This window comes from Molothrus aeneus, chromosome 18 (assembly GCF_037042795.1).
Source record: "Molothrus aeneus isolate 106 chromosome 18, BPBGC_Maene_1.0, whole genome shotgun sequence".
Lineage (NCBI taxonomy): Eukaryota > Metazoa > Chordata > Aves > Passeriformes > Icteridae > Molothrus > Molothrus aeneus.
In genome coordinates, this window is record NC_089663.1 from 3312827 (window position 1) to 3339980 (window position 27154).

The 27154-nt window shown below is 43.9% G+C and overlaps 1 protein-coding gene across 5 annotated transcripts; it reads left to right on the forward strand.

Moving 5' to 3' along the window:
- Positions 1 to 1674: 1674 nt before the first annotated feature.
- On the forward strand, positions 1675 to 25637 carry PATZ1 (POZ/BTB and AT hook containing zinc finger 1). 5 transcript variants are annotated; one of them, XM_066562262.1, is made up of 7 exons: positions 1675 to 2966; positions 5315 to 5378; positions 8459 to 8530; positions 10894 to 11065; positions 16737 to 16874; positions 18658 to 19857; positions 21184 to 25637. In XM_066562262.1, the coding sequence occupies exons 1-6, from the start codon at positions 1675 to 1677 to the stop codon at positions 19074 to 19076; spliced, it is 2157 nt and encodes a 718-aa protein (XP_066418359.1). In that variant the 3' UTR covers positions 19077 to 19857; positions 21184 to 25637. The 5 variants fall into 5 exon arrangements, with proteins under 5 accessions (XP_066418359.1, XP_066418356.1, XP_066418355.1 ...); XM_066562259.1 differs by lacking the exon at positions 8459 to 8530; XM_066562258.1 differs by lacking the exons at positions 8459 to 8530; positions 21184 to 25637 and having other exon boundaries at positions 18658 to 20172.
- Positions 25638 to 27154: the final 1517 nt, after the last annotated feature.

Sequence of the window (27154 nt, forward strand, 5' to 3'; positions counted from 1 at the left end):
AACAAAACAAAGAACTCTGTTTGGGGAATGTGTGTGTGTGTGATGTGTGTGGGGGGGGGGGGGATATGTTTTTTTCAAAAGTAGAGAAAAATTCCTCTCTGAGACAGAAAGCAGATTTCAGACGCAAATGAATAACGATGATGTTGAAATAGCTGCTCTTCATAGAGAGACCTCGAGCACACAGGGAAGATTCAGCACTAGGACAGTCCAGGCAGCCCCGCGCAGTGAATTCGGCGGAGCATTTCGGAGCGTTTAACCTGGGCCCGGGGAAGGGTAACTCGAGGGAGCGGGAGCCTCGCCGCGCTGGGGCGTGGGGCGCTCCGGGCGCCGTGGGAACCCCGGGTGCGCGGGAGGGGCTCCGCGGGAGCAGCTTCGCCAACATGGACGCACCCGGGGCTCTGAGGTGCCCGTGCTTCCCGCAGCCCCCGGCCCGCGGGTACCGTTCCTCCCAGCCGCTCCCAGGGGGAGGGCATTTTCGCACTGGAAGAATTCCCGCTGCACCCCTTCCCTCCCCCACAATGCCGGCGCCGCGCTCTTCTAGCGAGGCTGAGAGTTGATCGCGTACGGGGGGTGGGGGTGAGAAATGCAATGAAAGACCGGGGGGAGGCCGGTCTGCGCTGCAGCCCCTGGCCCCTCTGGGATCGGCTCTCCTCAGGCGAGCCGAGGAGGTGGGGGCCGCTCTGCGCCTCTGCAGCTCCGGGAGGGTTTGCATTGGACGATTCGCGCCTGGGGAGGGGGGAAGGTTGCCTGCAGCCCCCCCCGCCGGCCCCTCCTCCTCTCTCCAGCGGGAGGGGGGTCTCGGGGGCGAGCTGCAGCCCGGATATTTGGGGGAGGGGGCGAGCGCAGCCCCACCACCCCCGTGAGCCGCAGGGGGGGGGCCTCGCTGCCGGCTCGGCATTGGAGGATCGGTGCTGGGGAAGGGGGAGACTGCAGCCCCCAGCCCCCGCGGGCGGGCGGGGTGGGGGCCGGCCTGCTGGCTCTGGCTGCTCTTGCATTGGCGGATGCGGGGAGGGAGGGGGGCAGGAAGCGGGGGGGCAGGGGGGGAGCCCGAGTGGCTGGAGGGGGGGTCTCCGCGAATAGGGTGGGGGTCTTCTCGTCCAAAGAAGAGAGGAAAGTTTGCGGCGCCGGTGGTGAGGGTGCGTCGAAGCGGGCGGGGCCCGGACCGGGGCCGGCGGCGGCGGCGCTTGGTCGGGGAGCAGCAGCCGGGGGGCCCCCGCTGGATTTTTGTAGGGGGGGTGGTATCGCCCCCTCCTTCTCCTCCCCCCAGGGGTGAAAGTGCAAGAGGAAGTGCAGCCGCTGCCATCTTTCCTCCGCTCCAAACACACAGGGACGGACGGAGCCGGCAGCCCGGAGCCGCCGCCGGACCCCCGTCCCTCCCGGCTGCAGCCGCCGCGCCGCGCACGCCCCTTCCCGCGGCGGCTCCGCGGCCGCAGCGCCTCGTGGCGGCCGGGCCCGGGCGGGGCTCGCGGGGCCGCGCGCGCGCCTCGGCCGCCCGAGCCTTTTGTCTCGCCCCCCCCGCGCCGCGCGAGCCCCTCGCGCTGTGCAGGGAGCGCCGCGCGCGCGCCGCCGGCCCGGGCAGGGGCGGGGAACGAGCAGGAGGAGGCGGCGCGCGCCGCCGGGCGGCCCGAGAGCGCGCGCGCCCCCTGCGGGCGCCGGCGGGGCGGCGCAGCCCCCATGGAGCGGGTGAGCGAGGCCGCCGCCTGCGGCCCCTCGGCGGGCTGCTACACCTACCAGGTGAGCCGGCACAGCGCCGACGTGCTGCACAGCCTCAACCAGCAGCGCAAGAACGGCGGCCGCTTCTGCGACGTGCTCCTACGCGTGGGCGACGAGAGCTTCCCGGCGCACCGCGCCGTGCTGGCCGCTTGCAGCGAGTACTTCGAGTCGGTGTTCAGCGCGCAGCTCGGCGACGGGGCAGGTGGCGGCGGCGGCGGCGGCGGCGCGGAGGGGAGCGCGGCGGAGGCGGCGGCCGGCGGGGCTGCGGCGGCGACCGGCGGCGCCCCCGGGGGCGGGCGGGAGCTGGAGATGCACACCATCAGCTCCAAGGTGTTCGGGGACATCCTGGACTTCGCCTACACGTCGCGCATCGTGGTGCGGCTGGAGAGCTTCCCGGAGCTCATGACGGCCGCCAAGTTCCTGCTGATGCGCTCCGTGATCGACATCTGCCAGGAGGTCATCAAGCAGTCCAACGTGCAGCTCCTCGTGCCCCCCGCACGCCCTGACATCATGCTGTTCCGTCCGGGGGCCGCCGACCTCGGCTTCCCTCTTGACATGACCAACGGTGCCGCTCTGGCCCCCAATGGCAATGGCATCGCTGGCATGCCTGAAGACGAGGCCACGCGGGCCGCGCTCACCGCTGCGCAGTCCTCCCTGCCTGTCCTGCAGGGTGTGGACCGCCTGCCCATGGTGGCAGGACCTCTGTCCCCACCACTGCTGGCCTCACCCTTCCAGAATGTTGCTGCTAGTGCCCCCACTTTAAGCACCAAGAGGGGCAGAGGGCGTCCCCGTAAAGCCAATCTCTTGGACTCCATGATGTTTGGTAGCCCGGGGGGCCTGCGAGAGGCTGGTATCCTGCCTTGCGGTCTCTGTGGGAAGGTATTCACGGATGCTAATCGTCTTCGGCAGCACGAGGCTCAACATGGGGTGACAAGCTTACAGCTGGGCTACATAGACATCCCACCCCCACGGCTGGGTGAAAATGGGGTTCCTGGTCAGGACGATCCCGACGCACCTCGGAAAAGAAGCAGGACGAGGAAACAGGTGGCCTGTGAGATCTGTGGCAAGATTTTTCGGGACGTGTACCACCTGAATCGGCACAAGCTGTCACACTCTGGCGAAAAGCCTTACTCTTGTCCGGTGTGTGGCTTGAGGTTCAAGCGAAAAGACAGGATGTCCTATCATGTTCGATCGCACGATGGCTCTGTGGGAAAGCCCTACATCTGCCAGAGCTGTGGAAAAGGCTTTTCCAGGTAAGAGAGCGCTTGTATGGACATTGACACAGAAACCTAGGGAGGTGACTTTGCCGTCCCTCGGAAATGTACTTAGGGTAGTTTGACTGTTCCACTTTAGAATGTTTAAAGAAATGAGACTTCCATCGTTTCCTCTGAGATGCTGTTCTGCAGTCTCTTGGAAGGGTTTAAAAGTAATTAAGCCATTGAACTGGCAGTCAGCTGGTTTCTGGCTAACGTTCCCAGCTTTGTCCCACAGTTGCTGTGTGCGTGTCCTTGGGCGAGTCAGTCAGGCTCTGCCTCAAATGACTCTTCTGTGAAATGGGTATTGCAATAATTACCTGCCTCACAGAAGTGTCTTGAGATCGCTGATGTGTAGGTAGCTTGAAGGTGCTGTTGAAGTGCAAAATAGTACATCTCAAGATTATTATTTTTCTCGTATCCATTTTAAATTTTCTTTTTCTTAACTTCCCTTCATTTCTCTTAGTTCGTAATGTTTTTTATCACCCAAATGTGAAGGAAGAGGTGAGATTTCAAAGGCTGCAGCATCAAGTATCTTTTAATACATGATCTTTGTGTCCTTTGGGTTTGCATCCTTCTGAAGGGGATCCTGTTTCTGCCCTGCAACATACGTAAGATCTGTGCATTTAATGTTGCTGATTTTTTGTTGTCGCTGTTTGTGGGAGCTAATTTAATAAGTAGTTTGGTACACGTAGTTGTGGTAGTGACATCTCATAGTCTTGAGTTAATGAATTCAAAACTTTTTTGGAAGTTTGCCGCTCGCTTTGAGTGTAGAAGTAGTGGGGGGGAGGGGGATGTACTCTGCTGTTTCTGAACCAGCAGTCGGTTTTCCACAGCAGTTGATTTGCTCTGACGTGAGGCAAGGACTCGAGATCTGAAAACAATTCAAAAGGCCACCAGGCTGTGTAAATTGTGGAATTTTGCCCCTGCTCTCTTTTTGATAGAGGGACTTTCTGTTATTGAAATAAATTATGTAAATGTAGCCCCCCCCCTTTTTTTAAAATCGGCAGTAATTAGGGATGCATCTTCATAAGGACTGCAGATCGAGTGATGGAAGGTCACAAAATGAAATTTTCATCTGTGGCTAGAAGTGAAAGTACTTTTCTTACTACAGCGCTACCCGGGATCGTGTGCCAAGTTTCATTGTTTTTATTGACACCTAAAGATTTCTGCTGTTGCTGTATGAAAGGTTTTTGTCATTAAGGGGAACTGAGACATCCTCGTTGAGTTCTCACTTTCCTCAGTAAGTTCACGTGAACAGGCGGGAATGCTGTTACAAAAGTTAACAACAAACCCGTTTGCGTATCTGTTAAACTCAAGTATGAATGAAAACCAGAGACTCTTTCAGTATTCACTCTTAGGAGCAGCAGAGGAAGTTGAAGCGTGATCTCTGATTTTAGTGTCCTTTCCTGTACTCAGTAGCGCAGCAGGTGAGGTTGCTGGGCTTGAGGGACCCAGAGGACCCCAAGCAGTCTGTCCGGTTACACCGCTCCAGCCCAGCGCTGCAGCAGCGCCTCTGGGAGCCCCGCTGCAAAGTCCCAGCCTCGTTTGTGTCTGCAGGGCGTGAATTCCATCCCGTGCCCTCTCATTGGTGCGCCTGGGAAGTTGGGGGAGGAGAGGGTGGAGAACTTGTTTCCAAGCAGTTTTGGTCTCATACAATGAAAAGCTTTCTTCCCGCTAGGAGAAACTCCCACCAGGACACTCTGCAGCTCTTCAGTCCTTTCTTCTTCCGAGCAGGCTTTGCTGGTTGTGAAGAATGCTCTAACTTTCTACAGTAATGATTTGCTCTTCCAGTGCACCTTCTAGTGGGAACGTTCAGAGCACTTTATTTTATTTGTATGAGTGCAGTGTCCCTGCCAAGTCCTAAGTTAGGAGTATTTCTTCATCTTGCAGGTGGAAAATGTGTCACAGCAACAGAATTTAGATAGGTTTTTTGCAAGAGGTGCTTAAAGTTGGCTTTTTACATCTGTGTTTAGGACATAAACCAAAAGGATGTGATTTTCAAATATTCAGCAACTGTAAATCAAAGTGCCCTGATTGTTAAGGTCTAAATAGGATTTTGGATGGGGACATGCAGGCTTGAAAATCATAACTTGTATTTCCTGTTTCCTCTGATCATTCAGTCATGATTTCTTCCTGAGAAAATGCTGCTTTTTAGCAAGTTGCAGAGGGTACATAACAAGGTAGAGTCCCAGTTGTTGGCAATCTGGTTCTTGGAAAGTTAAAATCACTACAGTTGTCATAGATACAGCACTGGGATCTTTTTTTTTTTTCTTTTTTTTGTGTTAAAATTGTAACTTTACTTTTAGTATTTGTTTTAAGTGTGCTTATGTGTGTTTTCCTTTAAGGCCAGACCACTTGAATGGACACATCAAACAGGTGCATACCTCAGAGAGACCTCACAAGTGTCAGGTAGGAGCCAGAGGGGTTTAGACTGATGTTGTGGGTAATCTTTGGCATTGCATTGATGTGTGCAGACAACTTTGAAATACCATGGATCTGTGATTTGGGATAAATGTGTGTGAAGAGCAGTGTTCCACAGTGACATCTGCTGTACCTCCCTCCCTTCCCCTCTCAGCCCACAGCTTTGGTCCTCCTGCCTCTCCCACCACTGTTCTTCCCTGCTGTGCTGTCCCAGTCTCACCCTGGATCTCTTCCCCAGCCCCCTGGGCTTGGAGTCCATGTCACTGATGATTCCCTCCCTTTTTTTTAATTGCAGTTGTTGCCATCAGGAGGCTCCAATGCTGACTTCATTTTTTTAGAATAACTTAAAAAAAAAATTAGTAAATTGTAATTATCATAACGTGTCAAGATACTGTTTTTTAAAATTGCATGGCCTTCAGAACATTGCACTGAGCAAAATTGGGAGCTTTTTTATCTCAGGGAGGATATGAATAATGACATCACAATATCCTTTGTTGTACAATGTCATAATGTTGTATGTAGTTTTTTATAGTTAATAAGGTTTGAAAGATGAAATGAAGGAAGATACTTTGTAATCTATTTATAGAAATATTTAAAAGGTGCCTGGAAGTATCAATTAAAACAAAGTTGAGAATCAGCTTCCACCATCACACATTGCCATCAGAGAGATGTTGGGCAAGCTTCTAAAACAGTTGGGCTAACAATCTCCATGCTTGGCTTCTGAAGAAATATTTAATATTTATCTCAAGAAGCTGAAGCAAGACTCTCTTCTTTTTTTTCTTTTGAGGACAGTGAAGGTTAGAGGATTTTTTTCTTGTAAAATATTTAACCACGTTTTATGAAGCTAAACATAATACATGATTGCTGCCTCCTGATCTGCATTGTTGCACATTTTGACACACCTCTATTTCCTTCAAATGGTGAGAGTTTTCAAACATTTTGAAATTTTAAGAATCCTGATAAGTTTCCCAGACAGCTGGAGCCATCCAAAGGTTTCCATCCATCTGATCTGTGAAAGCCCAGCACGTTTGGAAGTCAGGGCATGGAGCTGTCACATTGATTTAACTGCCTGTCCTGCATAAAGCCCGACATGGGCTCAAGCGTCTTGAGATGATTTATGGGTTACAGATTTATACAAACCAGAAAATTCCACTCCTAAAAAGAATTCACAGTGTGGGGACAGTGAACTGCTGATGAATGTTTACATCCCAACACGAACAGCCACCCAGCTGATCCCAAGATCACTGGATGAGCATTGTTCACAGATAACAGGGATAGCTGTGAATCGTCCTTTGCCAGCTGATGACCGATATTTCTTTTGTAGTTTAACGTTGATTAAAGAATAATAAATACCAACTCTGTGTGAATCAGAGGATACATTAAGAGCTCAGAAGTAAAGAAACATGGAAGCTAAGATGGCACAGCCAAGCTCAGCTCCATTTCCTTGCACACATGTATTTTGTGATAGCAGTTTCCAAGAGCAGTCTTTCTTACTGTGTGTTATCTGAAGTGCCATAATACTGCATAGACTGCTCATTTCAGCTGAAAGGTACAGGCTGTGGGTTACAATCATCAAGACAGAGTTGAGATTGTCCTTCAGGCTTGGGTTGTTCTTGATTTTTGATTGCTTAGCCCTGCAGAGTTAATTTTTCGTGAATCTTAAGGCACAGAAAATTTAATGACCTGTTGTGTCTTTGCAGAAAATGCTTTGCAATATCCTATCAGATTTAGAAAGTCTTCTAGAATATCCACAGATCTGCTATACATTGTAGAAACCACAGAAGGGATGCAGTCACTGAAAACTTGTTCCAAATATGAAAAGTGATGAATAAATTGATGATGTTCTCCCTGTGATTATCTCATAATCAGTTATGCATCTGTTCCATTATATGTATCTAACACAAGATCTGGCCACCAAGAAGGAAAACAGCTTAATATTGGCATGTTGTTTGCCCACTTTCCATTCTCTTTTTCCATTGATTTTGTTTGGCAAATTATCTCCCCCTGAGAGCAGCCTGAACAGCATTGAGCATCCTTTTTGAATCTGCTCAGTTCCTGTTGAAAATTCCTGTTATTGTCATGCTTTGTTTATGTTTACTGGAAAAGAGAATTACTCCATAAACAGCAGAGCACTCCAGCATCCTCTATTGTAATGGCATTTTTGAAATTTGTGCTCTGTTATGATTTAAACTGGCCATTTACCTGAGCTCTTAGATATCTTTGCACACTGGTGATATATAATGTTTTGTTGGTGTGGCATCACAGCACACTTTGGAGTGCCAAAAAGTGGGAAGATATCAACCCAACTTCAGAGTGAATGAAAGTATGAGAAACAGGACAATTTTAAGCTGAACATCCCTACAACAGCAGTGGTTTTCAGTGCCCAGTTTGTAATCCTGCACTCAGCCCCCTGAAATAACAGCTGTGCTTCACAGATCTTTCACAAGTATCCAACTTCAGCACCTCTAGCACCTGATGCCAAAGCCTTGACTCCAGCTTTTTCATTGCTGTTAATGTAGGCTCAGGTTAGGGAAGATCTCCACAGAGCCAAAGCATCTGAGAAATCAGATCCAAGGAGTTGCTTTGGTGTCCAGGTAAAAGGCACTCTGGATCTTTCCCCCTGGATTGTTGCACTGGTGAATTTATGCCTTTTTCCCCAGGCTGACAGTTGAGTTCTGGCTACAGGAGGAGGAGTGAGTCAGTTTTGTGGCCAGAGTGGGGCAGCTCCGTTTCTGACCCCTCGGGATGGGGCGGAGCTGTCAGCCACGTGTGAAAGTCAGGCTGCGGTCTGGGAGCAAGCACTGATCTGAAAACCTGTGCACATGAAAGAACAAGGGGAGAAAATGGAAGTTTGCTCCTCTCAGAGACAAGACAGGTTGTTCATCAGGCAAATTAAATAAAATTAAAAATGCTGGTTAAATTAAAGCACAACCTAATTGGCATCCCAAGTCCAGTGCATATCCCATTGATTTCAATGCAGAAGATCCCAAGTCCAGTGCATATCCCATTGATTTCAATGCAGAATGAGTTTCTTCCTGTCCTAATTTCTCTTACTTCCTGCCTATTAGCAGGAAAATGGCAGCCACCATGGAATAAGCTCAGAGACATCCACATCCATAGAAAAGTTGAAACTTCAAGAGGTATTTCTTAAACAATGTTTTTTAAACTTTATATATTCTTTTTGATCTATTTATATACCTGTGCAATGTTTGATAGGAAAGCACTGGAGAGTTTTCTTCTATGATTAACAATTAATGACAAATACTTAGCACTCATTTAGCACTTCACATCTTTCATAAAATAAAACTTTTTTTTTCTCTATACCTTTTATAAATATTAACTATTTGAATATTAACTTTGGGATTTTCTTTAACCCTAGTCCTGTCTCCCATTGTTATGATTCAGCTAAACTGGTTCTTGCTTTCTCCACTGGACTTAATTATTGTTTTTAAGCTTTGTTGCAGATATATTTATCATATAGCTTATTCAAAGGTGAGCTTTACACAACTCAGCAGCAACAGTGAGAAATCAAACACAGAAATTATTATATTGCTTTTGCCTAAGCTTTCAGCTTGCTAAGTTCACTGTGGGATAGCTTTGGTTTTACTTTGGCATCGCTGTATTTATGTGATTTGTCTCTGGTCTGCTTCTCATTGGCTAAAGCACTCCCAATGCTGGATATGGACCTGCCTGTGGCTCCACAGCTTTAGAATTGTTGATGATGAACTCCTGGCTGTCATTGGTGATACTCTAGTCATCCATCTCTAGCAGAGACCCAGCAGAGTGATTAGTATCAGTGCTGCAATCCTGCCTTAAGAGAGTGCTTACCTCTAAGAGCACTTTAGCGAGTGAAAGCTGCACCTGTTTTGCTCAGCGCTGTGTACTGAGATTACAAATGAAATCTTCCATGTTTAAGAATTTCCCTCTTAAACCTCAATACTTGTAATTTAGAAATCTTTTTCTGGTGGGCATAGTTAAACGGTGTATGTCACAGAAATCCAGATAATTTTACTGTTGCCCTTGCAATTTCATTAAGTCCTGATTCTCTGGGGTGTTAAGTCTTGTACTTGCTGCAGAGCAGCCTCAGCTCCATGGGAGTTTCCCACACTTAAGCATCTCACAGGATGGAATGGGTGTAAAGCCTGTTGAAATTGATAGGTGCTTTTCAGCTGCCTTCAGTGGTTTTTGGATTAAGCTCTTGATTAACTGAATTTTATGTAACTACATTATTCTCTTCTGTATTATCAATTCCACTTACTTGAATTATAATTTTGGAATTTTACTAAGATTGTTACTTTAACAAGTCTTTTTTCTATTGAAACAGTGGTTTAATTACACACTGATATTTCAAAATACAACTTATACCCAGTTCCCAAGACAGTGAGCAGCCTCATATTATTTTTTGGGGGTTTCTGGTTACATCTCTTAAAACTGTGATATTTTATATGAAGTTGGTATAAACAAAACACTGTACACTCTTGAATGTCACTGCTCTGGCTTGGTCTGGTTGTTCTGATGTGTGTTTGCTTTTGTTTCTCCTCCTGCACTTGTGAAATGGTTTAGACTATAACCCTAATCCCTTGTGCAGCATTTTGCTGGTGATTTATTTCCTTTCACACCTTAGAGGCAGAGCAAGCCTTTCAGAACCTGCAGGCTGCTAGAACAGGCTGTGGGCACAGCCTGCCTGCCTGCCCATTGCTGGGGTTAGACAAATGGGAGGGAGCCTTCACTTACCATGCAGATTTCAGCTGGAAAGTGGGCAAAGAGAATCAATATTATCTTATGCCAAATCAAGCTTGTTTTTGGCAGTAAGTGGAATATGATGCCTTGACCAGGGGTAAGTGAAAACAGATGACAATGTCATGCAGTTCTTTTGATACCTGCTCCGTTTTGAGGCCTCACTGCTACGGCTTGTGTGCAGTGCTGCTGTGGGTACCAGGATGACTCCTCCACTGGCTCTCGTCATATCCTCATCCCAGATAATTCTGGGATCCTGTGCTGTATGTCCTCACGCTCCAAAAGAATTCTGTGTACCGAAGTTAGGTTTATCTCATCAAAGAGTAGAATTGAGGAAAATGACAGAGAGGACATTTGAGTGGTTTAAAGTGATTGTAATGGCTCAGTGAAATAGCAGAACTTACTGTAAACACAGCAAAGTGCTTTCTGCTATTTCTTTTGTTAAATATTACTTAAAACTTTAGTATCTTCATCCTCAGAAAGGAGCTAAAACCTTACAAATCTATCTTGGAGTAAGTTTTACTGTCTGTAGTGTGTCAGAGCTGGTTTCTTGCTGCTTTAATTCTTTTGAGTGGTAACATTACAACTTGTGCAATGTGTTGGTGTTGTGAATTTTTTATCTGGGAGAAAATGGCTTGTGCATCATGTCATTTTTTGTGTTTGCACAATATCTAAGGTATTTACTCTAAAGAATACTAAATCTATTCAGCAATATCAGTGCTGTTAGCAGAGCTGATGAGTCACAGGGTTCTCATTTTACCTGCAGACCTGCAATGCTTCCTTTGCCACTCGGGACCGGCTGCGCTCCCACCTGGCGTGTCATGAGGACAAGGTCCCGTGCCAGGTGTGTGGGAAGTACCTGAGAGCAGCATACATGGCAGATCACTTGAAGAAGCATAGTGAAGGACCAAGCAATTTCTGCACTATCTGTAACCGAGGTAATGAAGAAAATGGGTTTTAATGCCAGTGGGATGGGCCAGCACTCGAGGGGAGCTGTGAGGCTGCGTGACTCCCTGCAACAGGAGGAGGTTGGACCCTGTTTGTGCACATACTCTGCTTTTCCCATTGAATCCTTAACCCTGAAACCGATGGAGTACAGGTCTGGCCTTTTCACATGGCAGATAGTTCCCAAAGAAACACAGTTTAAATCTGAAGCAAATTTTATTTGCTAAATAGCCAGATCCCTCTACAATAAACATGATAAGTTGCCTTGCTGTTCAACATACATCATCTTATCTTTTTCCTATACCTGATTAGACTGGAGCCCTTACAGTCAGTTTGGAAGAAGAATGTTTTTGTGTCTTTGAAATACACATCAAGTTGAAAATCATACACTGAACATGAATCCTACATTGTGTTACTAAGTATTACTTAACCTCCTGGTGCAATAGAGTCAAGCTGCTTCTCCCTCTTAATTGCTTTGTACTAATGTACATTTCTAAAACATACTTGGTAAAGAGCACTAGAAATGTGGTTTACCTTTATTTGTACAAATACAGCTTTTCACAGTTGGAAGGGACCCATAAGGATCACCAAGTCCAACTCCCTGCTCCATGCAGCACTATGTAAAACTAAACCATATGACTAAGCTTGTGAAGCTTTTCCATCTTTTTGTGGTGCTTTTCAGTTGGAGAGAGTTGGAAATTTAGGCTTTGTGGGTTGTAAGGCAAGCTGGAAAAATTATTTTGACTTATTGGTGTCTTTTTGTTGAGGGATTGATTCACAACTTGAAAATGCCTTTTTGGCTCACACAGGTTATACATAGCTAGTAGGTGTTAGAAGAGATTGCTGCTGTGTTTTGGGATTTGTTTGTTCTGATGAGTCTTTTTTCCTGACATGTGTTCCTTTTTCTAGTTTAAGAGAGGTGAAATCCTTTGAGAAAATAAAGCTCTTCTGTGTTTAATGTGCAGGCTGTACAGGGAGCTTGTGGAGTTGATGAGTAATGAGACATTAAATTGCAAGGGAGGTGTTTCTAGTTAAACAATCCATAAATCCTGAAAGTGATGTTATCTGTGAATGGAAAAGCATCTGGGTTGGAAATCTTCAGGTTTTGAAGCTCCAGGTAGATGGTGTGAAATGAAGCTTGCCCTCCTTTTCAGAAGGCCTGGCTTCTGAAAAACAGTTTAAGCTTATCCTGATTGTTTTTGTGGCAACCACATGGCAGATACTGTTTGAGATCAGGTGCTATCCTGCTCTCCTTCCCTTGAACATTGTGCCAAACAGAAACTCAGATGGGTTGGGAGGAACTGTCCTGTTTGCACGATTGGTAAGCTTGAATTTCAACTTAACTACCACTGGATGTCACTGCAGCTCTTTGGAAATGGAGCCAGAGTGACAAAGACAGACCCGGCATTCAAACAATAACATGACTAAGTGGTTTATTCACATTTTACAAGTCTCAATGTACAGTGGGAATTTAAATAAAATACATACTTCTCTGTAGGAGGATAGGGAACCTGTTGTACAGCAAACTTTAAGCAACTACTTTCTTCTTCCAGTTTGTGTATTTTATGGGAGTTGTCACAATTGTCTGCTGTGAATTTCAGTTTGCATCAGGATTTAAAAAATGTAATTATGAATAATGAATAATGTTAAATTTCATAGGAAGTGTTAAAATTCATAGGAAGGGTAAACTACAGACTGGATTTATCAAACAGTTGTGTTGTAAACTCATTGTTTTATGCTGTAAATTTTGATTATAGGTTTATAATCAATGTCAGCAGAATTTTTAGTCTCAGGTATTCTAGAATCCAAGTATAATGTTCATTTTTTAAAATAATTATTTTTTAAACTGTAGAGCCTGGCAAGATGAAGTCTAATGGAAAATTTCTGGATTAAAAATATCTATTTGATAGGCATTGGTGCAGCCAGAAGCCACACACAGTAACCTGATCACAGCTGTGCCATGGCTGAGGTGCTTGTGCAGAGAGGTTTTGTTTATTCTTCCCTTGGCTAATGTGCTGCTGTATTTTTTAATTGGAACTTAGCTGGTTCTGGATATAGTAATTGTCAGCCTCTGGATATGGTAATTGTCAAGCAAGAATGCTCTGCAAGCTCAAGCTGCTTGTGGAGAGAATTTTGGATGTTGGCCATTAAAAAAAAAATAAAAAGTGGATGGAAAGGTGACATTCCTGGTGTTAATGACAGACTCAGGCTCCCTCAGGTTATCCCACTGGACTGAAGGCTTTGCTGGGGACCTCAGTGAAGTGTCTGGGGTTGTTTCAAAGGTTTCATGGCTTTAGGAGATGGGGTGGAGCTCAGTACCTGGCAGAAAGCAGGAGGCAATAGTTTGCCATGTCATGTGCTTCATTTGTTTATCATACTTACTTCCTTTACAATGTGGCAGTATAATTTTTAAAATTACCAGCTGTGATTTGATGTTTTTTCCAGGTTGTTTTCTTACTCGAGGTCTTTATGCTTAGAGTAATCATGGAAGCAATTCAGTCTTGTTAAATCAGGGAAACAGTGAAGTGGTTCTGGGGGGTTTGTGTTGGGTTTTTCCCCCCCCCCCTGGGATTTTAGGGGTTGTTTCTTTTTCTTTTTTGGTTTGGTATTTTGTGGTTGTTGTGGGGGTTTTTTCTTAAAGAATTTGTCTAAAATGTGCTTTAAAAACTAATCCTCAAGCCTCACATTTTTAGACAAATTCTCTTTAATCGGTTTAAATAAAGAAGACATGGTCCTGTTGTGTAGTTACACAATCTTTTACCATCCTTAGGGACTTTATTTGCTTGTGTGGGCTTTTTCAAAGTATTCCAGAGATTAATGACTTTGGTACTTGGTAATGACACCTGCAGCTCAGAAGTTTGGGGTTGTGTCTCAAACACATGCACATTGTTTGCTTCAGAGAATCCAATTAGTTAGGAAAAGGGTAAATATTCCAATCACAAATGAGAATTTCTGTTTTCACACTGAGTTCTTGTATATTTCATGGGGGACAGAGCCCAGTAAATAAAGACACATTTTCATCGTGTTCCAGTTAAATCCAAACTACAATTTTTGAACAAGGAGCATCCTGCAATTATTTCTATAGTTTATCTCCTTATAGACCTTATCTAAGAGATCAAAGGACAGGTCCCATTTGTATAAAGGAGATAATTTCTTCTCTGTACATGTTTTGAATATTGGTTCTTCTGGTATGAAGAACTAATCTGTCTTGCAAAGTAGAGAGATGTGTATGAGTAAAGCAATAAATACATTCCTGCTCTGAAAAATACTGCCACTTTATCCTCTGGATTAGTGTGCCTTTGCTCTGAAAGAGACTTTTATTATGGTCTGTAAACCCCCATCTTCTAGGACAGGCATTCATAATTAAAGGCTGGTGGAGATAAAAAGGCCAGTCCTAAGTGCTACAGGAAAAAATTAGGATAAAAACAACCCCAAAAAGTCTCCCTTTAAACGGTTTCCCATGAAGCAGTTGGCATTCTTAGGGTTTTGCTGGGAGTTGATGACTCACATGTTCGTCTGCCAAGTGCATAAAGGGGAGCTAACACTCTTTGCAGCAGTTCTCATTCTATAAAACAATGTACTCTCCAAATAGAACTGCAGAGTTCAGGAAAAATCCTGTGTGCAGAGATTACAAGTTCAGATTTTCCTGTGTCAGTTGTGGTGTAGAAAAACACTGAATACCTGCATGTAGTCCTTTTTAATGGCTGGCAGGGAGATTTTAATGCATTGCTGCATCAAAGGGGATGATCTCAGCATGCATGTGGTTATTGGCCACATGTGTGAAAAAAGAAAAGCACCTCACAGGTGGAATGTCACCATTATATCTGTACACTGTGCCCTTTTCTCTGCCAGTCAAATCAAAGACTGGTTCTTTCAGGTCTACAGTGAATTTTTGGTATTTGTAAGATTATATTCTCTTGCTGCCCAGTGAGATTTTCAATGCAGCATTTTGTGTAGGGTAGGTCTTGCATTATTTCAGAGGATAATATCCTTACATGAATTCCCTGGATCTCTTGGCCTTGGTGATTCTGCTCCATTGTATTTAGAGAGTCACGTGCTCTTCTTGGTTTCTTCAGTTGTGATGTATCTACTTGCTGTACTTTTATCTTCAGCTCAGGGGCCCACAGGAACTCCCTCTTGTTCATTCTCAGCAGCCTGCCCCTTTTCCCTTCAGCAGCTTGCTGTGGAGTTCTTGCTTTGCAGGTCCTGTATGTATAATTCTTAATAACCTCTGGATAAAAGTCAGGGTAGAGGGATATTCTGTGTGCTAGGCACAGGGAAATCTAGTGGAAAGGCACATTCATTATTGAATTCAGCACCTGAAACTAACAGCTGCAGTCAGAAAATCCACCCCAGAGAGGTGTGTAGCATTTGCTTTGCAGCATTCCTAATACATTACTGTATATCATCAAGTGTAACTGCAGTTATATCAGTATAAAAATGGCTTTATGGTAGAATATCTACTCATATTTTAAGGAAATTATTGTTATGGAAGTTCTCTTGCCAGGACTTGTGCTGTAAATGCTGTGTTGGTTTAAAAAAAATCTAGGGCTTGGGTTTTCTCTCTCCAGAAAGGGAACCTGCAACTCTGGGTCTGCCATGGTGAACCTTGTGTTGTGTTGTTAGTGGGAAATATTTCTATCATGAAAGTGCCATAATACTCTGTTCAAAGTATAACAGCAAATGAAGCTGGTTGGTGGTGGCAGCTTTACCTCTGTAGGAAGTCTTTAAAACTCTGCCTCATACATGGTCCAAATGTGCTAGTAGTGACTGCAAATCTTATATTGAGGTTGAATTTAAAAACTTTCCAAAGTATATGTGAGGTAATTGATTGCATTAAAAAAACTGACACGAGACTTAAAGAAACATTTTAAAAAGCACAGGCACAAATGTCAAAAACTGGTTTGTTCAGAAATCAATTGTTTGATATAAATGTTTTTATTTTCAGTGTTTGGTGCTTACAGATCAGAGCTAAGAAAAATACTGAAATTTATTTTTAGTACTTTTTGTTAACTGTAGACAAAATATGAGTTCTAGTATATTTTTTTAAACTCAGGGTGAGCTGACTGCAGAAAATGTTTTTTCAAAAATTACTATTGAGCAAAAATGTATACCTTAAAAAGTGAATAGTTTCAGCTTTCTGCCTTCTAGAAGTCACTATAAGTGCTATAGAAACCTAAGGGGAAAGCACACTAAACCAGCAAGGGTTGTTACTAGATAGCATTCCTTCAGATCTTAACAGCACAAAATCAACTAATTGGAACTATCTTCCAATGTATTATCAGATGACAAAAGCATTTTTAATTAAAATAAATAAAACAGCAGAAAAATGGTGAAGAGACATGGGTGCCTTTTTGTATGATGTCTCTTCTGCCTTTTCTCCAGAAAGTTTCATGTCACCTGCTAGGTTTGCTTACACAGAATTTGTTTTTAAGGAGGCTGCTCTCTCTTTGTGACTAACAAAAAGCAAACCCAGTCTGCTGAAAAGTGTGCATTGCATTTCTGCCTGAGGATGACAGGACTCCTACGTGGGCATGTCACAGGGAACTGGTGGAACAGCAGCTTGAAAATAGGGAGCAGGAGCAAGAGAAAGATGAAAGAACAGGGAAGGCAGATGTGTGTCTTTGCTGGTGGCAGGATCTCATCTCCTTTTATCTTGTTTAGGTTTCTCCTCTGCCTCCTACTTAAAGGTCCATGTTAAAACCCACCACGGTGTTCCCCTTCCCCAGGTCTCCAGGCACCAGGAGTCCATCCCGAATGGGGGAGCAGCGTTCCACTGCGTCAGGACCTATGGCATCAAAGGCAAGAGACTCCTGCTCTGCACCTTGCTGCTCTGGGCAGGGCTTTGTGGCGTGGGGTGTCGGGCTGGGCTCGAGAAAGGGGAGGGAGGAAGGACAGGGAAATACTGGAGAGAAGCTTAGGGAGATGCAGAGAAATTCCATAGCACCACGTAGGATGTAATAGCTGCCATCGGAGAGCCAATTGAACGGGTGTAGGGGAAGGAAATGGGCACAGAAGAGGATGTGAAGCTTTGGCAGCTTCTTCAGTTTGGAAGATTGAAAAAGCCATGTTAGTTCATCCAGACCCTCTTCCTTGGAGCAGTCAGCATCTGAATTTTGCCTGAGGGCAAATTTATGAGTCCCACTCCAGTTGAATCTCGCGTCAGTCAAACCCTGTTTCTGGTTTTGCTAGGAGCCATACTGTACATGCAGCCAGCTGTCTGGAGCTGAACTTACACTTCTAAATGCAGTGTTGGGGAGGAGAGGTGAAGGGTGATAATAGTACCAGTGCTTTCTTGTTTTGACATTCATTTGACTTGGTGGGGGGGAGAAAAAGTTGTTATTGTAAGCATAGCTGAGGAGTATTTAAGTTCTGAATAAGTAAAGCAGTGTGTTTACCTGTGTAGAATGGCTTTTTGCTTCTTGGTTTGAGCTGTCAGTATGCCTGGTGAAAGTGAAACATCCGAAAATTCTTCAAAGCCATGGTTGTTCTGGTTTTTTCTTGCCCAGGAGGACACAGAGGGCTGGGTTAAACAAATACTGTGCCAGCAGAAAGCTCGAGTTGTGTAATTTTGTCTGTTGAAGTCTTGATAGAGTTACTACAGAAGCCCTTTAGTTTTGGGTGGTGTGCTGACTTAACAAGAGATTTATTCCAGCTCAGTGGTGTATTGATTTCATGCATATCCTGTTAGGTTTGTAATGCTGGGTCCAGAGCAAATCTGTCTTTTGGGTTGTGCCAAGTGGTTCTTTGGTCTCTCAGAGTTAATAGTAGGTACAGGCTGTTTGTATTCAGAGACTCCTTTAGTGAGCACGTCTGGGTTTCTCACGCTCATTCACATGCACTGAGCAAAAAAGTGTGGACAAACTTCCTTGGCATAATGCCAGAGGAGAATGGGGAAGACTCCAAACATACCAATGGCTTTGCCAGGAAATATATCCAAATAACTTAAATAACATCCCTAACCTCTCTGCTGTTTCACACTGCAGTATTCAAAGATAGAACAACTTTAGGTTGTGAAGTTAACTTCTAACAGTGTTGCACTTGTGAAAAGATTTCCTTGAGACTAAATGGAATTGCACTTCTTAAATTGCAGTAGCTCGCTGCTGTTTTGCTGAATGTTTCCAGGTTTCTTCACATCTTGCTGCAGCCTGTTGTACTTCATGAAGTTTCTAGGCTCTCCCCCAAAGTATCAACATTTCAGAAGTGTGCAAGTGAATTACACGGTTGAAAACTCATCATTAGGACCATCCTTTTGTAGTGTCTGAGGTGTAAACATTGTGAGACATCCTTGGGATTCAAGGAGTGTTGTATGAACCAGAGAGCCATTATGGTTGCATTCAGTACCATGACAAATCCCTGATGAAACCCCAGCTGTTGCTCTGATAGCAGCCTGGTGGTTTGGAAAGGGGACCTGTGCTCAAGGGCTTTAGGATGTGAGGGATTGGATGTTAAGTGTGTATCATTCTGTTGTGACAGGCATTCATGTGATCAGGTGGTAACCAATCTAATTTATTTTAATGCATGTTAAATATCTTCCTTTGGGAGCCAAGACTCTGAAAACTTTTCTCTTTTCTTTTTCCCGTAGAAGGCCAGAAATGTTCACATTCGGACCCGATTGAGAGTTCTGATTCCTATGGAGACCTCTCTGACACCAGTGACCTCAAGACTCCTGAGAAGCAGAGCACCAATGGGTCCTTCTCGTGTGACCTGGCAGTCAGCAAAAACAAAATGGAGGTGGAAGGAGAGAAGAAGTACCCGTGCCCCGAATGCGGCAGCTTTTTCAGATCCAAGTCTTATCTGAACAAACACATACAGAAAGTGCACGTCAGGGCCCTTGGGGGCCCGCTGGGGGACCTGGGTCCTGCTCTGGGATCCCCCTTCTCTCCCCAACAGAACATGTCTCTTCTGGAGTCCTTTGGGTTTCAGATCGTCCAGTCAGCATTTGCATCATCCCTGGTGGATCCAGAGGTCGACCAGCAACCAATGGGGCCAGAGGGGAAATGAGATCAGTTGGATCTTAACAAAGCAAAGCAGCAGTCTGGCTCTAATGATAAGATGCTGTGAATGAAAGAGGAAATAATGAAATTTGGTTCTATAGCTGAGAATTTTTTATTCATTTTAGCTTCCTTCTTTGTCTCATGCCCTACCCCACCTTTAAACCTTCACTGGGGAGAGGGAGAAAATGCTTCTTTAGCTGATAAATTACAGAAGATGGCCTTGAATAGGAGATATGATCCAAAACAAATGGAGCTTTAGAGGCTGCTGGTGGTGTTTCCCTTGTGTTCTCTGAGAGTAATCAAGAGTTACCAGCACTGGTCTGAGAATGAGACAGTCCTAGTGACCGAGGCACCTGGGGAGCTGCAGCTACAGGGAGCTGTGATTTTGTTCTCCCTCTATTTCCCTGCCCTCCCTAAACTCCCCCAGAAAAACAGTAAGTTTAAAAAAAGAGACCCATTATTGAATATAACGTTAAGTAAAATGCCCCATGGTTCCTAGCAGGTTACAAAGCAGTTGTCCTTTTAAAACCAGAAACATTTAAAGAAGGTGAGAGAATTCAATCCCCTTCTGCCTTTGTGAGGCTGTGAGTGCTGCAGCAGGACTGAACTGCTGAGAAAAATCACCTTTCAGAACAGGTTGTTTTTATTACTTTTGACCATTTAACTTGCTGTCAGGTTTTTAATTCTTTATTATTATTATTATTTTAGGACCTGTTGTAGTGAATTGCTACTGAAAAGCCAGTCTAAGGCGGTACACAGAGCACTCGTAAAGCAGCAGTCACATTAGGGTTAGTATGAGATTTTTTTTTTTTTAGATGTACCATAATTAATAACTTGGCTAGTTGGTTGTTTTAAGTCTATGAAAGAAATAGTTTTTATGAAAATAAAAAAAGAGAAAAAAAAAAGGAAGGAAAAATACCATTACAGTCTGGTTGACTGGTGCTCATTTTTCATGTGGGGACCTAGGGGATGAACACGATCAGCTATCGGGTTAACACTATGTACCACTGACTTGTTTAGTGTGAATAAACCCAGGGGTTCACAGAGTGATTTTGGTTTAATTGGATTGGACTCTATTAAAGAAGTTAGTATGTTACTTTGCATCCCCTCGTTTTGTCTGGTTTTTGAGCAGTTTAGCCACCTGTCCAAAAGGTGTGCAAATGAGAGCCAGGAATTAAAGTGAATCCCACTCTGCACTGTGCTGTATTCTCAGTGAGCTGGGCTTTTTGGCCAGTCATGCTCTCCTGATCTGTCTCTGGTCAGGTTTGCAAAAGCCACTGTTACTCCTTTCTTTTCCAAATGAGGTAGGAATTGCAAACAGCATCTCTTTGAAAAAGAATTGATTACAAAATGCAAAGAAGCTGCACTCCAGGCTGTTGGACATTCCATTTAATCTGAAAATACCACTTGTGCAGAAATAATGTCCTTTCTTGACCCTCCCTTTCCTTCCATGTAACTAGTCATGGTTTTATGTACCAAACCCAGGTATAAATGTTGTTTAACACAGGGTTAGGAGTTAGGAATACTCTGAGTTTTAATTATGGTTCTGCTGTTGATGCTCAAAGTCACATAGAACAGTCTCCTGAATTTATTCCTTATTTTCATATCTGTGAAGAATCTTCTCTACATCACAATTGTTGAGAGAGTTATTGAGCAAAGGTTTAAGGAGGGATTTGGTAAACTGCTTTGTGTATTGAATGTTTCTAAAAAGGCCATTCTGAGAGCCCATGTCCTGCACCAAACGTGCATCCCATGAAACCATATCTGTGTCCATCATTAGTGCAGTGCTGGAGCAGGACAGACCCTCTTGGACCAGGTTCTCATTTCCTGCAGGAGATCTGTGTGTGTAAACATGCACAAAATGTTCTTGTACCACAGCCTGCATTGCCCAGGTGCTTCTAACCCAAACCCTGCAGCTGATGCTTAACTGCTATTCCCAATTTGTTTCTATGTTACAATTAGAGAGGCATTTGTAAGTATATGGATTTTGGAATTACATTCTAAATTCTACAGGGTTACAAGACCCAGATTCCCTCTTGTAAGAAGCTACTTTTTGTACTTGCTCTCTACTATTATAAATCAAGGATGAATAATCAATGGCTTTCTCTTTATAGCACCAGCACTTTCTAAATTGAGAGCATGTTGCAGTGGACTTGATGTTTTGCTATTAATCTGTGTTGGGAGACTGAAGGACATGTTCTTCTCCAGTCATCTCCTCCCAGAATCCTGGAATAGGTATGAGCCTCATTTAAAAGGAAAAACCAGTGAAACAAACTAAAACTTCATGGAATTGCTCTTGTACTGGTAAGATTAGTAGACAGGTAAAAACAGAATATCTTAGAAAAGTGGCAGAACATTTTAAAATACCTTACAAATCTAGTGCTGAGACAACCTTGTAAGCTGCCAAGCAAATCAGGAGAGATCAGGCTTTCCAGTCAGCCCAACAGTTTGTTGGGATTGCAAATGCAGCTGCAGTCACTGATTTACTAATAGCTCATAATTAATCCACGAGGGAAATTCCTGTTGAACTGAAGCTGTATGCTGAAAGACAGAGGTTTTTGTCCCCAGTGTTCCTGTGTGCACTCAAAGGTGCATTAATCATAAAATTCAACTCCAAAAGCTAAGTCCAGAGTATGGAATACTTTCACCCTACATTTAGTTCCCCTGACTTTAGTGTTACAAGTGGGTTGAGTTTTGGCTGTATCTATCAGAATTTAGTTTTGAATGCTACAGAATTTGACCTGGTGAAACAAAAGCCTTTATCTGAAAACGAAGCCTTCAAAACCACTGTGTATTCTGCTTGTCAAAGAAAATGCTTACTAAGTTGTCATGAATACATTGAATGAAAACTACTTACTTCTCAGTCTAGTGGACAGGGAAACAATCAGGCAGGAGGTTAACAATCCTGAAATGACAGTTCTAGATCATCCTGGTGTAAATGGGAGAGATTTGTAGCAACACAGGAGGCTGCTGCAGGCCAGTGCCAGTAGGAAGTTGGGCAGATCTTTAGCTGTGCTGTGTTTTCAGTGCTTTTTGCTTCTTTGGGGGCATACTGTTCCATTCTGGACAGTAATTTAATCTACATGCAAATTCTTTCTGTTCTGTACTTCGGGAAATGCCTGTTTCTTGTAGAACATGAGACAGATCCAAACAGAAAACTCAGCCTCACAAGTTCAGAGTTCAAAGGGAAGTATGTAACAGGCCTTGAGCTGCAGCTTGTTGCCATTACATTTGATTTTTAATTGGTGTGTAGATGATAGTTCTGATTTGGGCCACCCTGCCCTCCTTGCCTTCCCCTTTGGAGGGACTGCAAGCCAATGTTTGAGTTGGTGCACATGTCAAGAATGAAACTTCAGTTCATGCAAATTTATATCATCAGACTTGGAGTATTTGTATTATAGGAGTCCCATAACCTCTCATCTGAGGCTCAAGCCTTGTGTATTAGGTATGATGAAAACATCTTCATTCATTCATAATTTAAATATTAAAGACAGACAAGAAAGGAATAGATGCTTATGAGAGAATGAGTGAAAGATAAAGGACTAAAAACCACTTGCATGCATGCTTAAGTGTTGTCTTAAATGGGAGGGCACAAACTTCTCAGGCTTTTGTTGCCTGAATTTATAAATGTTAATCCTGAACAAGTGCAAGGTAAAGCAATTTAATGTGAATTTATTCCATACTCAGTTAAATTAGGTGATGTGATCTTGCATTTGTCATGTCTCAAATGTGTGCACACAGTGTGGCTCACCTGACACAAGGCAATGTGCATGTGAGCTCTCAATCCTAAGTGATTTGCCCATGATGATATGGGAAATTGATAGCAGAACCAGAAATTGAACACAGATTTTTCCTTCTCTCAATCCAGTGCCTTAATTATAGTAGGGCAAAGTATTATATGTTGGGGGGATGGGGTGTTTTTGTTTCTAAAGCCTAGAACTATTAAGATGGTGTGGAGTTGGTCTTCCTGCCAATCTTTTGAATAATTGTAAATGCCCAGTCACAATTTTAGACCTGTTTGAGTGCCAGTGACTTAGGGAATATTTGTTATTTCCCATGTATTCCCTGAAATTATTGTTCCTCCCTCAACTGCTGTCAGCAGTAAGGAATGACTTGAATAGAAGAGCTGTGTAACTGAATGTCTATAACTCAGCTAATTGAATTGCTAGTATGAAAGCTAACCTAGATTTTGTAGGCTCTGTTGTAACTTTAGTGTCTTGTTTTTTCACTAAATCTTTGTTCCTAGAATTCAGTATCTAAACTTACGTCTTGAGTCGGGAGTGGGGTACCACTTTCAGCTTTAATTTTTTTTAAGGTGCTTGCTTGAGGAAGTAGATGCCAAAGTAAATTTCAAAGGAACTCCAGACTTCAGTGTTGGAAGAATGAATGGAGAGCAAGAGCTCTCCTTGGGTTTCATGAGAGATAAATGGACAAAGTAAAAAACAGCCACCAAAATTCTAAGTAATGAAACAGGAAAGGTTTTTCTTTACCACCCACAAAAGTAATAAAATATTTTCAATTGTCACCATGGCATAAAGTCTGAGAGCAAGTGCCAAACAACACAATGTGCTGGCTTTTTCAGCATTATGATTATACCTTAACAGCACTGTCAATACCCAAATGTAAATTAAGCCAGCTTAGTGCTGCTCCCCTTTTTCTCGGGCACAATACCTGAATTTTATTTGAACGGAGCAGAAGCTCACAGTGAATTTCTGAGCTTAGGCTCTCAATTCTACCCTGAGAGACAAAACAAATGAGCAAAGAGGGGGGAAAAAATAAACCCACAAGGAAAGCTTAAAAGGAAAACAAATTCTGGAAGGCTCCAGTGTCTCTTGAAAGAGCCACATTTTTTTATCCTGAACATCCTTTTCAAAACAAGATCCTTCAGCTGTTGTGAATGAGCCCTTGGGAACAGATTTGGCTTCCAGCCCAATGTGCTGCAGCTCCCTGGCCCTGTGAGCAGGAGCATGTTCCAGAGATCCAGAGGGAGGGGCAGGCAGTGCTGCTGGGCTGCAGCCACAGGTACTGCTACAGAGCACCAGCACTGCACAGAGTTCTGTGCCTGCTGCTTTCATCTTCATCCTCACCCTCCTCACAGCCTGTGCGTCCTGCTCAGATGTGTGCAGCTCTGCAAAGGGCTGCTGCCTGTAAAACTAAGCAGGAGCTATTTGGCTAAGAACTAAAAAGGGAAAGCACCACGTTAAAAGAGTGCTGTGACAAAAGTGCAGTGATGCAGCCCTGGCTCTCAGGGGTTGTGGTGATGGTTGGAATGGTTATGGCACATAGTGAAAAACCACAGCTGTGCTCTCTGTGGTGGCAGGCACTGATGGCCTGTTTGCCAAGAATTAACTCCCTGTGTCATCTCTAGCCTCTTCCTGTCTGTGTTCCTGTCTGTGAGATGAGATGATGACGACCTTTGGGTGAGAACGTGCCAATATTTCATTGATGTGCCATATTGTGCTGCACAGTTGTGTTGCTGAACTCTGTCACAAATGTTTGGCCTCACTGACTTCAGATGTAATGCAAAGTTAAACAAACATTTGGCCACATTTTTCCTGAAAGGTGTGATATTTAAATTTATTTAAAGACTGCCTGGCACTATTGATCTGCTCTCAGGGTTTATGTGAACGAAGCTTTTCCTGGGTGGCCTCCATACTTGTACTGCAATTTTGGAGACCTGGAAGTGCTCTGAGCCAAGATATGCTGAAGGAGGGAGGTAACTGGAATCTCACTGATGTTCAGTGACTCCCTCCCAGCTCCTGTGTTCCATGTGGACCATGGAGTCACTTCATGCAGCCACTGGCAGCCATAAATGCTCTTGAGCATCCTGCAGTCACATAGTGACCTTGGGTAAGTGATTTTATAATAAATCAATCTCATGCTTGCTAAAACCTTTTTGGCTGCTGTGTCTACAAACTGGTGCCTTCTCCAGGCAAATTTTACATGCCCTCTGCAAAGTTGTCAGACTGACTGCTGGCTCTTAAGGAATCAACCAAGCCTTGCTCTTGGGCTCAGAATTTTTCTTCGGTACTGTTGTAATCTGAAAGTTTGCTGCAATTAGTGCAAATACCAGAGGAAGAGAGAAAATAAAAGGCTGTTCTTAGATGTCTTGTAGAGTGAACAACTGAAACATGAGTGTGGGATGAGCCAGGAGAACTGGTATTTTTCCCTGGCTGCACGCCATATGGAAGAGACAGTGCCTTGGAAGGGAAGGAGCAGAAAAGTTTGCCATTGGCTCTGATGAATCCCAATCCTGCTTCTACTGAAGTTGCTGGGAATCCTCCCATTGTCTTCAGTGGAGCAAGAAAGGATCTTAGGTGAGGATGGATGACTCTTTCCCTACTTGAATGAAGTCTCTTGCCTATTTATGGGCCTGCTTCTATTGAAACCGAGCCTGTTTTAGCCTTTTTGGGTTCTTAGGGACCTGTTTGTATAAAGCAACTTACCTACCTATCTTTTTTTTTTCTATTGTGTGTATTTTTTGTATGTTCTGTTGGAAGGTGAAGCCTCTGTAGAAGGGGATACAAAACCTGATTTTTAAATAGTAATAAACCAAAAGAGAATTAAACTCTGCAGGCTGCATGCATTCATTTCCTGGAGATGGAGAGTAGAGACCATGAGTATACAGAGATGGCATGGACTTCTCATACCTCAAAATCTTCCCCTTTTCAGAGACAGTTCTGCCTTTGCACATTTCCACAGCTCTATGTGAGGATTCATAGTGTGGTGGGCAGGTTGCAAAACTGTGTATCAGGATTGCCTTATTTCAACTAGGAAATCCTTTCTCTGGCACCGTGTGGTGAGATTTCTCATTTCAGCATAAGTGGATGGAGTAACAAACATCTGTGAAATTTGGTATTGTCCACACTGAATGGCAGTGAAATAAAACTGAGGTCATATAAATAGAGTTTTGCTTCTGGCCTGCCTACCTCAGGTGCTGAAGTGTTGGTCAAATGCAGAGTGTTTTAACTCCACACCCTTATATACTAAAGAAATAAGTGCAAGTGTTAAGTGAAACTTTATTAAACCTTTGTTTCTTCCTGGCTTTTTACCTCCTCATGGTGTTCCCAGTTGGAGCCTTAACTTTCTAAAAGTATGGCAAACTCAAGACCAAAATAACAACAGAGGTTTGCCCTGTTCTGTAAGCATACTTAAAGGAACAGTGTCTTTGCTTTTGCAAATAGATGTAAAGAAGTCCACGTGCCTATGTCAGTCATGAAAAAGGCTATCTCTGCATGCTTATGGCATGTGTGTGACCCAGAGAAAACCCAGATTTGCTTTCTTCAACAGGAAAGAAAGGGCAACTTCCCAAAATAAACAACTCCTCCCACAGCCTTCAGACAAACACCTGTGGAGTCTTTTGCAGTACCTGTGTGCCAGTGGTTTTATCTGCCTTCAGGTCAGCTAAGAAACAGAATGCAGAGTTGTGAGCTCTGCATTGTAAATGTCCCTGAATCCTGCACTTTTTGAGGAAGCAGCAGTAGCTCCACTGCAAGGTTTGGTCTCTGCTTCTCTGCTCACACTGAATTGCAGACCCATTACAAAATGAGTCTCTGCTCTGCTCTCATGCTGATGACTCCAGTCCTAGTCCCAAAGCCCTAGAGAGAGAAGAAAATACGTGTTTGGCTTTTTTATGTGTTCCAGTTTATAACCTTACAGCCTTTCTGATGGCTTGGGATAGAGGTCACATGAGTGGTAGTGCTATTTAGAGTAGGAGTTTTGCATATTTAAGTGCAACTTTAACCTCATGTTTTTCACAATGAAATCTAACTATTACTGTGGTAATATTCCATTATTATTGAGGTTTAAACAGCAGAGTTTTGGGCTTTCACTGTGAAATTGGCTTCCATAGTGAGTGAAATATTGGTAGAAGGATGTTTAATAATCCCATCCAATTCACTGATTCACTGGAGGTTAATTTGAACAGATATCAGAACAGAAATCTTTATTCCTTTTGGCTTAAATCTCCAGATGTTTTGATGCTGCCTTTTCACATTTCTCACATGCAAATAATAAACAATTATTTTTAGGTAGGCATTTCTAACAAGAACAAATTGGGTTATCAGCCTGCTCAGCTTTGCCAGG

Excerpts from the sequence above, each read along its gene's own strand:
- PATZ1 (XM_066562262.1), top strand. The coding sequence starts at position 1,675 with ATGGAGCGGGTGAGCGAGGCCGCCGCCTGCGGCCCCTCGGCGGGCTGC. Across the intron at positions 5,379-8,458 it reads AGAGACCTCACAAGTGTCAG|CAGGAAAATGGCAGCCACCA; the intron begins GTAGGAGCCAGA and ends CCTGCCTATTAG. Across the intron at positions 8,531-10,893 it reads AAAAGTTGAAACTTCAAGAG|ACCTGCAATGCTTCCTTTGC; the intron begins GTATTTCTTAAA and ends TTTTACCTGCAG.